The 12,576-nt window shown below is 41.2% G+C and overlaps 1 protein-coding gene across 2 annotated transcripts in view; it reads right to left on the reverse strand.

Annotated features, from left to right (window-relative positions):
• LOC139408332 (WRN RecQ like helicase) overlaps positions 1 to 6,188 on the reverse strand; it is a 38,276-nt gene extending 32,088 nt beyond the window's left edge. Inside the window, exons 1-9 of one of the 2 annotated variants that reach the window (XM_071152086.1) lie at positions 5,805 to 6,188; positions 5,414 to 5,490; positions 4,581 to 4,702; positions 4,004 to 4,149; positions 3,684 to 3,832; positions 3,231 to 3,380; positions 3,053 to 3,095; positions 1,726 to 1,828; positions 1,207 to 1,588 (exon numbers count right to left, since the gene is read on the reverse strand). In XM_071152086.1, coding sequence (XP_071008187.1) covers positions 1,207 to 1,588; positions 1,726 to 1,828; positions 3,053 to 3,095; positions 3,231 to 3,380; positions 3,684 to 3,832; positions 4,004 to 4,149; positions 4,581 to 4,702; positions 5,414 to 5,490; positions 5,805 to 5,811 — 1,179 coding nt within the window. In that variant the 5' untranslated portion in view covers positions 5,812 to 6,188. The remainder of the gene's footprint in view (positions 1 to 1,206; positions 1,589 to 1,725; positions 1,829 to 3,052; positions 3,096 to 3,230; positions 3,381 to 3,683; positions 3,833 to 4,003; positions 4,150 to 4,580; positions 4,703 to 5,413; positions 5,491 to 5,804) is intronic. The other variant, XM_071152087.1, reaches the window with a different exon arrangement.
• Between the last annotated feature and the right edge of the window lie 6,388 nt (positions 6,189 to 12,576).

A 12,576-nucleotide genomic window follows, 5' to 3' on the forward strand; every position in this document is an offset into this window, starting at 1 on the left:
ACACACTCTTAACCCCTGGTCGACACTCATTCAGAATAGTTCACACACTCTTAACCCCTGGTCTACACTCATTCAGCATAGTTCACACACTCTTAAACCCTGGTCTACACTCATTCAGTATAGTTCACACACTCTTAACCCCTGGTCTACACACTCTTAACCCCTGGTCTACACTAATTCAGCATAGTTCACACACTCTTAACCCCTGGTCTACACTCATTCAGCATAGTTCACACTCTATTAAACCCTGGTCTACACTCATTCAGCATAGTTCACACACTCTTAAACCCTGGTCTACACTCATTCAGCATAGTTCACACACTCTTAAACCCTGGTCTACACTCATTCAGCATAGTTCACACACTCAAACCCTGGTCTACACTCATTCAGTATAGTTCACACACTCAAACCCTGGTCTACACTCATTCAGTATAGTTCACACACTCAAACCCTGGTCTACACTCATTCATCATAGTTCACACACTCTTAAACCCATCACTTTAAGGATTCACGTGTGAGGGCATGTACTAAACAACCAAAGATTAAGACTAAAGGCTGGTTTATATTACGGGTGTATTCGTAAATTCAATCTGGAGTGCCAGAGTGCGCCCTGGGCACTCGTAAACTCAGAGAGTTGGTAGCTACTTCAAGACACATGAGAGAACACTCTGACCACTCTGACCATTTTACTCGCCATAGCCGAGCTGGTTAGGCTGTTTTTATGTCATCCATAGTGTTGGTGACTAACTGTGCTGCTGGCAACAATTTATTTACGTTTTTTCCCCCTGACGTTTACTGACACCGGCCATATTATGATATGCAGACTTAAGACATTCTATTGAAACCAGTGACACAAATACTACCAGTTGTTCAAACTTCCATCCCTATTGAATAAGGGCTAAATATATTAGTTGTTCTAAACCACACCAGTGGAACAATAAATGGCTGCCAACAAACTTTTACGACATTTGCATGAAGGTGGCATAATGCAAAATGAACAGAGGTCAACAAAGGACTCTCTATCCTTAGCTTGTTTCCTAAACAATGACTTCTAATGTAGAATCCTCCACATTAAAACAAATGGATATGGCCTGGTTCCAGATCTGTTAGTCCCGTCTTATTGGTTATTGGCATGACCATGACCATAGAAATTAGCATTACAGCACAAACAGGTCTGGGATCAGGCTAAATAGATTTGCTCTTCACCTGGAACTCCAAAGTGGACTGCTCCTCCAGATCCTCCTGCTTAGCTTGCCTCTCCAGGATTTGAAGCTCATACTCGGAGATATCCAGGGACATGATGCAGTCTCCTTGATGGTCTATGGGTTTGCTGGCCTCTTCCATGGGTTCAGGAACCTTAAAGAGATCTATGTTAGAGTGATTGAGGTCCTCATCTTCTCTGGGTGAGCCTTGATCCATCTGTGTTCCATTGGTTGTGTCTGTTCCGTCAGGACTGAGGGGCTTGTTCTCTGGGAGGTCGTGAGACAAAGGTTCTAGATCTATGGTAGAAGCTGAGGTATTGTTCTTTGACAGCAAATCTCTCAGAGCAGTGAGACTAACATACAGGTCCTCCACTAGCGTCGCAACGCTACAATGACAAAAGAAAATAAATAAATACATTTGAGACTGGTTACATTTCTGACCTTGTCTGTACTGTACTTATGAATCAGACAAAAAAGTGAACAACAATCTTGATGTTGGAATAGTAATGTCTGTATACTGGACCTCTGGATGTCATTGACTTCTTCTGGGATGCTGCCAGCTAATTCCTCAATTTCATTGGCCATTTGAGACAGCTTGTCCTTGAGGCCAGACTGAGAATTCACTCCTTTATTGGAGCACAAAGAGACATATATTTTGTTTAAAAATACTGCTATTAACCAACCAGAGTCTAAGTCGGGGAAGGGGGGGGGGTCTACTAACTATACAGAATTATTTTATGAAGGTCATACCAAAGATAATCTATCCTTTTAAGACCCCTATTTATAATAAATCATTATTGGGGGGGGGGGGGGGGGGGGTTCCTTACTGCTATTAGCTTATTCACTACATGGAACAGATAGACCCCCCCCCCAAATAAAACAAAAGGAAGTGTGTTCTGAAGTGTCTCTCCTATATCTGAGAGATTTAAGAAAAGATCTGACTGATTTGAGGAAACTAGTTATATGTCGCGCGTCACTAATTCACAGGAGAGGCATTTGAACGTACATTTTTATCAAAATGATTTTTTTTTGCAGAAATGCCTTCTGGAACATGAGAACTTTCCTGTGCCTTAATAACAAACGTGCATACCATCTGTAAATATCAATACAATTGTTAAATTACGAGCCTAGTTTGTTTAGTCAGAGAAACAGACAGGAACCTTCAAGCTAGCCATGACTGGCTGAGATAATGGATGGGCTGGACATACCAAGAGACAAGTTCGGATTGGTATGCCATGTGCACACTTCTGTCTATAACATGTGCTGCTTAGTATGTGTGTAAAAATAAAGAAAAACCTTGGAATGAATAATGTGTCCAAACTTTTCAATGGTACTGTACATGTTTGTGAGAATCTCACCTTTGCACAAAGGGTTAACCCAAACAGCATGGACAATACAGACAGAAGGCAGATTGGCTGTACTGACTTCAGACAAGTCTCCTGACACTTGTGGAGGTTGTAGAGCATAAGACAGAGTTCATGAGATTCTCGTCTTTTCATAGAGGGGTCATAATAGTTTGTAGGCCAAACCGTTCAGACGCTACCAACAATTTTGTGAGAATTTTCAGGATGTCTCACGGTCTGATAAACATCGTTCTAACACCAGTCACCTTTCACCACAAATGCAGAAGAGCGACACAGGCGGAACCGGTGGATTGAGACGCAGATATCTTAAACTGACAGATTTCCATTGGGATTTTTTTATTTTTTAAAACATTTTTCTAATTTTATTTCCGCGGGGGTGTGGACATGGACCTTAGGGGGTTTTAATGAAGGAAACCAATAAAATAACTGGGATTTGAGAAACATAACACATGTATAACACATCAAAGAAATCTACACAATACTCACCAGGGTCCATAGTATTCAGTTTGTTGTGAATGATCAGGCCAGCCTAGGCAAGACAAAAACAACAACAAATAAAAACATGGCTGATAAACCAATACAGAATCTCTCGCACAACTCTCCCACAAAACCAGTTCTCTATTCTTCCAATTACACAATATGATACAGGTTTTCCCCCACTCACATAAGCATCTGTAGCTGCGTATCTTTTCTGTTCCTGGGAGAGTTCAAAGTCATCCCAATTGCTACAGCGCACATCCTGCTGTTTGAACAGCCTCTTCTTGAACAGGTGCTTGACGAGCCCATCCAGACTCCACCTCTCACCGCATCGCAGCTGGAAATCACAAAGAATTTTAGTCAGTGAGGATATAATACTGCAAGTAGCTTTAGAGCAATCAAACAGTCCTATTGCTATTCCTCATAGCATGTTAGCAGATGCATTTTGGGTGAAATATTCGAGAAGGCCAGTATTTTTGCTGTAGTTGGAACGATACCTTTTTAACTTGACATTTTGTTTAGGACTTGACTATATGGTTCCACACCAACAAGTGGAAGTGTTTGATACATTAGCCCATGAGTAAACACACTGGTAGTTGTGTAATTGCTGTAAAATGAGGGTACAATTCTGTGATCTTACTCTTCCATTTGCCAAATCTCCAAGCTCCACAAAATTCTTCAGTTTGACATCAAAGTCAGAGAGTAGCTTCCACATGTCTCCTTCGATGCCCACTCCAACTTTTTGGATTGTCTCATCCTCCAAAAATATCTTCAAGCCAGTTGGAAATCCTGCAAAAAGTCAGAGATATGCAATACAGAAAACCATTGCAGAACAGGTCTAAACGTGTTTCTGATGTGTCGAAATACCGATAAACTATAGGCATAACATAATCAGATAAGCAGAAAATGATTCATAGAATGATAAGTCAATGTTCGAGACATTTCCCCTGTGAACTTTACTTGACATGGGGGAGAGGTGAAAAAGGTAACACTTCTCTACAGAAGCACACAGCTGGACCAAGGCAACTTTCTTCTTCTGGCCTTTGGTGAACGAAGGAGGCCATTCTATGTCAAACCCCACAGCAGAGCCAGGTGAAAGACTAGACCTACGAAGAAGAAGAAAAACAAGAGAGGGACTGATGTATAAATGAGGTGCAAAATCCAAGTAAAAAAACAATTATTGCCCACTATAATTAAGGTACAATGCGGTTGTAACACTTTTGAGATGTTGTTTGCCCCAAAATTTGGATTCAGACATTTATTTTACAGCGGTGAACACATTTTTACAATCAAGACGAACCGACAACGAGTTCCAGATTATAGATACGCCTTCAGAGACGTGATGCATTCTGAGGAAACAGGTAAGCAACTACTCAAAGTGGTGAATAAAGCCACAGCACACTAAACCTATGACTCCACATGCTAGGCCTACCTGCTTACCACTGTACAACTGACTTGACTGACTGCTCAATCTCTGTGTTATTACATGTACACTGAATGTACTATGAGACTCAGAATGGTGATAGTCTTGATTTACCTTAACTCGTCTGACAGAAAAGAGCAGTCATTTTTCTCCTGGCTGAATATGACTGTGCCAGTGAACTCTAGATAAGGAAGGTCATCCTCTATGACATTTCTTTTATAGAGTCCTGTTTGAACCTGTTGAGAAAAACAAAAGTGTTACTTATTACCCCCACAGAGAGACTATATTACGAGCCATTCTCCACAGAACTGGGCATATTGGGTTTGCTCTGTGTCTAAGGAAATATGCAAATGAAAGGCCATTCACTATTGTCCATCGTGCACATGTGTTCTTACTCCATGTACAGAAATTTACATTTCCAGTACATACATCACCTATGCAAATGTTGAAGAGTGACAGCATGATGCATGATGCAGGACTCGTCTCATAGACCTCTATACAACGCATGGTGTATCAATAAACTGGTTGAATTAAACTCAAGTCAGTATTAATTAAAATGTTCTAACTATAACTAATTAACAATGGTGGTCAAAGGAAATATCACATGCACTAACAATACTGAATATTGAAATGGGTTGAGAGAAACAGTGCGATGGTTTTATTTGCATATGACCCTGCACAGCTCAGGTGGATAGGTAAACATAAGCAAATTAGAGAGTCTCACTGAATTGAAAATTAACCACACCTTGATAGCCAACCTCAGACAGCTGTTGGCAGGCATTTGGAGGCCAGTAGGCCTGTACTACTGGGATTGTCTACACACTGTGCTGGTGATATTTCCATCTGTTAACGAACCAGGAACTACTTCTGGCTTACTAACCATATCAGTTTCGTCGTTCACTATCTTGGACCATACATGTGAGTACTGTTTACTCAACTTCAATTACCTGTTTAAGTGCATATTTTTCAGTAGTTTCTATCTTTGACATCCACGCAGGTAAATTCCTGTCCGTCATGTTTGAATCTGTCAGAGGGAAAGAGTTTTATAAGCGTTAATAATAGTTACAGCATCTACAGTGTAGAATACAACACTGTGGCATGAGTCCTTCCTTGTTTCCAACATGTTCCTCTTTTGCAAATACAGTTTAAAAATCAGATTGTATTCCTTAGCAAGCCAAATACACAGCAAAATATGTTGCTGGTGTAAAATAAATCGCTTTACAATGACAGCTGTTTTCATGGCTAGTGTCGTGTTTCCATCTTTATTATAGGCTAACGTTTGCATATCAGTCTGAAATTGTTTAGCATTGGCTAAAACACATGTGCATGCGCTGATACCTCTCATAGCAGATATTTCCAACTTTCCATCGTTAATCCAACAGCTGCCAATTTGTCAGCTAGGTGGCTGTCTGTGTCTGTCTGGCTGGCTAACGTTCTCTAATGTCACATCAAGGGTTCATGTCAAGAATCCGTGCTAGTTTGCTGAATTCAACGCAAACAAACGTTGTAGTTGACTTGCTTGACTGTTTACTCGTCATGTGCTATGCTGGCTGCATTAGCTCGATAGCTATGGTTGTCTACGTTCATGTGTTTCCATACTCACTCACAGTGATTAGCTAACTCCAGAGATGGTTCACGTCTATTCTTTGCTAGCTAGTATCTAACGCGTAGTTAACGTTAGCTGCCAAACATGCTAACAACTCCCGCCGTATTCTTCTTCTTCTTGATTTGTAGTCATGTTTTATTCAATATACTCGAGAGTTGCTGCCACGTACTGTTTTGGAAGATGAGTTGCATCTACGTAACATTACAGCACCTATTTGTATTACTATTTTGGTTACAGTCGCCAACGAATAATAATAATATGATCCTACATTTAGCTGCACTTGTGAAACAAAATCGCAGTCATATATCAGTCATCATATCCTAACCCCTTTCTGAGCGTTTTAACAGCGTCATTAAACAGTTCCAAATTTCGGTAAAAAAATAAATATCTAACCTGATGAATAAATCATTATTTAATGGTTTATTTTAAGGATGTATGTTAAGACAACATTAATTTCGTTATTATTACAAATGATAAACTGGGTGGTTTGAGCCCTGAATGCTGATTGGCTGACAGCCGTGGTATATCAGACCATATACCATAGTTATGACAAAACATTTATTTTAACTGCTCTAATTACATTTAGTAGCCAGTTTATAATAGCAATAAGGCATGTCAGGGGTTTGTGGTATATTGCCAATATACCATACCCCCTCGAACCTTATTGCTTAAATATACCACGGCGTTCAGCTATTCAGCATTCAGGGTTCAAACTATTATTAATTAAACAATAAGGCACGAGGGGGTGTGGTATATGGCCAATATACCACAGCTAAGGGCTGTTCTTAGGCACAACGTAACGTGGAGGTATACTGGCCATATATCACAAACCCCTGAGATGTGTTATTGCTATTATAAACTGGCTACCAGCGTAATTAGAGCAGCTCAAAAAATGTTTTGTCTTACCAGTGGTATACGGTATGATATACCACGGCTGTCAGCCTTTCAGCATTCAGGGCTCAAACCTCCCAGTTTATAACAGACTGTTGGTAACCCGTTTATAATAGCGATAAGGCACCTCAGGGTTTGTGGTATATGGCCTCTGCGTTGTGTCGTGCATATGGACAGCCCTTAGCCGTGGTATATTGGCCATATAACACACCCCCTCTGGCCTTATTGCTTAATTATAGCATACAAATACATGGATGTCAATTAAGGCAGCCGTCTGCACCTCTCTGATTCAGGGGGGTTGGGCTAAATGCAGAAGAGACATTTCAGTTGAATGAATTCAGTTGTACAACTGAATAGGTATCCCCCTTTCCCTATATTGGACATATACCACAAACCCCCAAGGTGCCTTATCACTATTAAAAACTAGTTACCAACGTAATTAGAGCAGTAAAAAAAAATCCAGATTTTGTCATACCAGTGGTATATTGTTATGATATACCACAGCTGTCAGCCAATCAGCATTCAGGGCTAGAACCACTGGTTTATAATTAAGCAATAAGGCCCAAGGGGTTGTTGTATATGGCCAATATACCATGGCTAAGGGCTGTTCTTATAAACGACGCAACGCTGAGAGCCTGGATACAGCCCTTAGCTGTGGTATATTGCGGTAATATACCACAAACACCCAAGGTGCCGTATTGCTATTATAAACAGGTTACCAACATAATTAGAGCAGTAAAAATAAATGTTCTGTCATACCCGTGGTATACGGTCTGATATACCATGGCTGTCAGCCAATCAGCATTCAGGGCTCGAACCTAATCAGCTTATAATGCATTCGTGTGGCGTTGTGGCTAAGAACAGCCCTTAGCCATGGTATACAGGCCATATACCACACCCCATCGGGCCTTATTTCTTAATTATACAACGGGTAGGTCTAATTCTGAATGGTGATTGGTTAAAACCACATTCCAGCAGGCGTCTATTCCACAAGTTACCACCGGCTAAATCTATGGCGTTAAAATGCCTATTTACTCTGTTCCATCTGACTGCGCAATCCACTGTCTCATCAGCCCAGCCAGGCAATTTATAAACTTGATTTCCACTATAAAAAGCGTCTAGACATTATCTCACATTTCTTTTAGACTAACATTTAGTTTTCAACAGCGGAGATTTGTATAAACATTGCTATCTGTCTCTGACATTTGCAAAATTGTTTCAATATTCAAATTAGATCTCCAGCTTTTCCCATAGTAATGAACGTGTCGGGGGTCGGGACGAGACAGACAGGCAGGCAGCTTTTCTCAGCCAGTCGACATCATTAATCAGCTGGCATCCTTTTTATGGATATATACAAAGAAATGTACATTTTAAAAAGGTCAAACGAAACTAAGTGCAGTCTTTTTTCGCTCCTCTGAACAACAGTGTCCTGACAAGTGAGCACATTTTCTGTGCCAGGCAAGATTGCCCATCTTCAGCTCATTGTTATGGATGTATCCAAATAAATGTCACTAGAAACAGCTAAAACAAATGCAAATGCAGCTACTTTGCTGTTATTCTGGCTGCACTTTTTGATGTGACTGTAAGTTAGCCGAAGTTGGCTAGCTATCAAGCAAGGGATAAGAACATTAGGATAAGAACATTTAGCACGAACAAATGGGTCGCGTCTCTAGCAACTGAACTGATAGAACGAACGACCAGCCGGCTTGGGTAGCATCCCTAGATTTGTGTCGGGACTATATCTTGTGGAAGGAAGAAATATTATGAATAAATTCATCAAAATAACATTTCAACCAATATTTGAATATTTTGGTAACCCATTGTATAAAAGTCATAATGCCATCGAAGCCGATGTTTGGAGGATTTAACAACACCTGTGCCAATATGTCCTCCAAACACCGGCTTCTCTGGCATTATCACTTAATAAGAAACTGTGTGTTTCGAGCCCTGAATGCTGATTGGCTGACAGCCGTGGTATATGAAAACGTATACTACGGGTATAACAAAACATTTACTTTTACTGCACTAATTACGTTCGGAACCAGTTTATAATAGCAATAAGGCACCTCTGGGGTTTGTGGTATATGGCCAATATACCACGGTGATGGGATGTATCCAGGCACTCTGCGTTGCATTGTGAGCAACACTAAGGTAACCTGCCTAAATGATTACCGACCCGCATCACTCACGTCTATAGCCATGAAATGGTTTGAAAGGCTGGTCATGGCTCACATCAACACCATTATCTCAGAAACCCTAGACCCACTCCAATTTGCATACCACACCAACAGATCCACAGATGATGCAATCTCTATTGCACTCCACACTGCCCTTTCCCACCTGGACAAAAGGAACACCTATGTAAGAATGCTATTCATTGACTACAGCTCAGTGTTCAACACCATAGTGCCCTCAAAGCTCATCACTAAGCTAAGGACCCTGGGACTAAACACCTCCCTCTGCAACTGGATCCTGGACTTCCTGACGGGCCGACCCCAGGTGGTAAGGGTAGGTAACAACACATCCGCCATGCTGGTCCTCACCACGGGGGCCCTTCAGGGGTGCGTGCTCAGTCCCCTCCTGTACTGGACTACACGGCCAGGCACGACTCCAACACCATCATTAAGTTTGCTGATGACACAACAGTGGTAGGCCTGATCACTAACAACGATGAGACAGCCTATAGGGAGGAGATCAGAGACCTGACCGTGTGGTGCAAGGACAACAACCTCTCCCTCAACGTGATCAAGACAAAGGAGATGATTGTAGACTACAGGAAAAGGATGACCGAGCACTCTCCCATTCTCATCGACGGGGCTGTATTGGAGCAGGTTGAGAGCTTCAAGTTCCTTGGCGTCCACATCACCAACAAACTAACATGGTCCAAACACACCAAGACAGTCGTGAAGAGGGCATGACAAAACCCATTCCCCCTCAGAAGACTGAAAAGATTTGGCATGGATCCTCAGATCCTCAAAAGGTTTTACAGCTGTACCATCGAGAGCATCCTGACGTGTTGCATCACTGCCTGGTATGGCAACTGCTCGGCCAACGACCGCAAGGCATTGCAGAGGGTAGTGCATATGGCTCAGTACATCACCGGGGCCAAGCTGCCTGCCATCCAGGACCTCTATACCAGGCGGTGTCCGAAGAAGGCCCTAAAAATTGTCAAAGACTCCAGCCATCCTGGTCATAGACTGTTCTCTCTGCTACCTCACGGCAAGCGGTACCGGAGCGCCAAGTCTAAGTCCAAGAGGCTTCTAAACAGCTTCTACTCCCAAGCCATAAGACTCCTGAACCGCTAATCAAATAGCTACCCAGGCTATTTGCATTACCCCCCCTTCTATGCTGCTGCTACTCTCTGTTATTATCTATGCATAGTCACTTTAATAACTACATATTACCTCAATTACCTCGACACCGGTGCCCCCGCATACTGACTCTGTACCGCTACCCCCTGTATATAGCCTCCACATTGACTCTGTACCGCTACCCCCTGTATATAGCCTCCACATTGACTCTGTACCGGTACCCCCTGTATATAGTCTCCACATTGACTCTGTGCCGGTACCCCCTGTATATAGCCTCCACATTGACTCTGTGCCGGTACCCCCTGTATATAGCCTCCACATTGACTCTGTGCCGGTACCCCCTGTATATAGCCTCCACATTGACTCTGTACCGGTACCCCCTGTATATAGCCCTGCTGTTGTTATTTACTGCTGCTCTTTAATCATTTCTTATTCTTATCTCTTACTTTTTTATTTTCTTAACTGCATTGTTGGTTAAGGGCTTGTAAATAAGCATTTCACTGCATTTCACTGTTGTATTCGCCGCGTGTGACAGATTAAATTAGATTTGATTTGACTAAGAACAGCCCTTAGCCGTGGTATATTGGCCATATACCACACCCCCTCATTCCTTATTGCTTGCTTGAAATAAATGTTGTTATGTATCATTTCACAATAATAGACGGTACATTTACATGGTAGAATTCAATGGCTAAAGTTAATTCTTACATGTTCTATGTTTGTGCTGCTATTGAAAGCAGAAGTCGAATTGAAAACATTATTGGCATTGTTGAATTATGTGGCTCAGTTGGTAGCGCATGGCACTTGCAAAACCAGGGGTGTAGGTTTGATTCCCACAGGGACCATTACAACAAATATGAAAATATACCGTGCCAGTCAAACGTTTGGACACACCTACTCATTCCAGGGTTTTTCTTTATTTTTACTATTTTCTACATTGTAGATTAGATCTGGTAAAAGAAAATACAAAGACAATTTTTATTTTTATTTTTGTTCTACCATTATCTTTGAAATGCAAGAGAAAGGTCACACATTCAGCTAGGAAGCTGTTTACATGGTGTCCACAAGAGGGCAACAGTGTATGTGCACATTTTCAGACTGATAACTTCAAGAATGAGCAAGCTACATGACATTTTTTATGTTCATTTATTTAACCTTTATTTAACCAGGTAGGCTAGTTGAGAACAAGTTCTCATTTGCAACTGCGACCTGGCCAAGATAAAGTAAAGCAGTTCGACACATACAACAACACAGAGTTACACACGGAATAAACAAACATAAAGTAGAAAGTCTATATACAGCATGTGCAAATTAGGTAGGATAAGGGAGGTAAGGCAATAAATAGGCCATGGTGGCAAAGTAACTACAATATAGCAATTAAACACTGGAATGGTAGCTGTGCAGAAGATGAATGTGCAAGTAGAGATACTGGGGTGCAAAGGAGCAAGATAAAAAATAAATAAATACAGTATGGGGATGAGGTAGTTGGATGGGCTAGTTACAGATGGGCTATGTACAGGTGCAGTGATCTGTGAGCTGCTCTGACAGCTGGTGCTTAAAGCTAGTGAGAGAGATATGAGTCTCCAGCATTTAGGATGAAGTCACCCAGGTGTTCTTCACAATTTTCCCAAATGTACCCAAGTGGCCGAATTGGTAAATTGATACATTTTCAAGAACATAATTATAGAAAACATACTAAAATGCTATGCTAATAAAAAATACAAGTTTACACACTCCCAGGAATTTCATACATGATGGATCATTAGCTTCCCTACATAAAATGTACTAACAGGAGACGTGACAAGAATGCTGATCCAATGTCTCCAAACACAGAAGTGAAATATTTAAGGGCCAAGTTAGCAGCCAACACTGATTTAATGTCATAAGTGAACACACCACAAACCACACACAAAGTAAAAATATATATATAAATAAATAAATGTACACACTATTTACAATTACACTATTTAGAACACCCTCTACACAAGATTGTGCTACTGGTCCCAAGTCTCTTTCTGCTGTAAAGCATTTACCATCCTCTTCTTGTAGGCTGGCTGGGTATTCACACCTCTAGATGGCCGAGCGGGGATTTGTTGTTGTAGAGCCAGAGAGAGCAGCAGACAGACTAAGTGGGGGATGAAGGACTTGAATGTGGTCTCTTTGAAGTCAGTCAGAATATTATTATTTTTTAATCGGTAAGAACTCAAGTTTATTACTTATTTTATTGAACCTTTATTTTAGCAATGAATCAAATAAACAACATCACATATATTATATAGAGTGGAGAATACTGTGGTGAAGT

Source organism: Oncorhynchus clarkii, chromosome 5 (assembly GCF_045791955.1).
Source record: "Oncorhynchus clarkii lewisi isolate Uvic-CL-2024 chromosome 5, UVic_Ocla_1.0, whole genome shotgun sequence".
In the NCBI taxonomy this organism is placed as follows: Eukaryota; Metazoa; Chordata; class Actinopteri; order Salmoniformes; family Salmonidae; genus Oncorhynchus; species Oncorhynchus clarkii.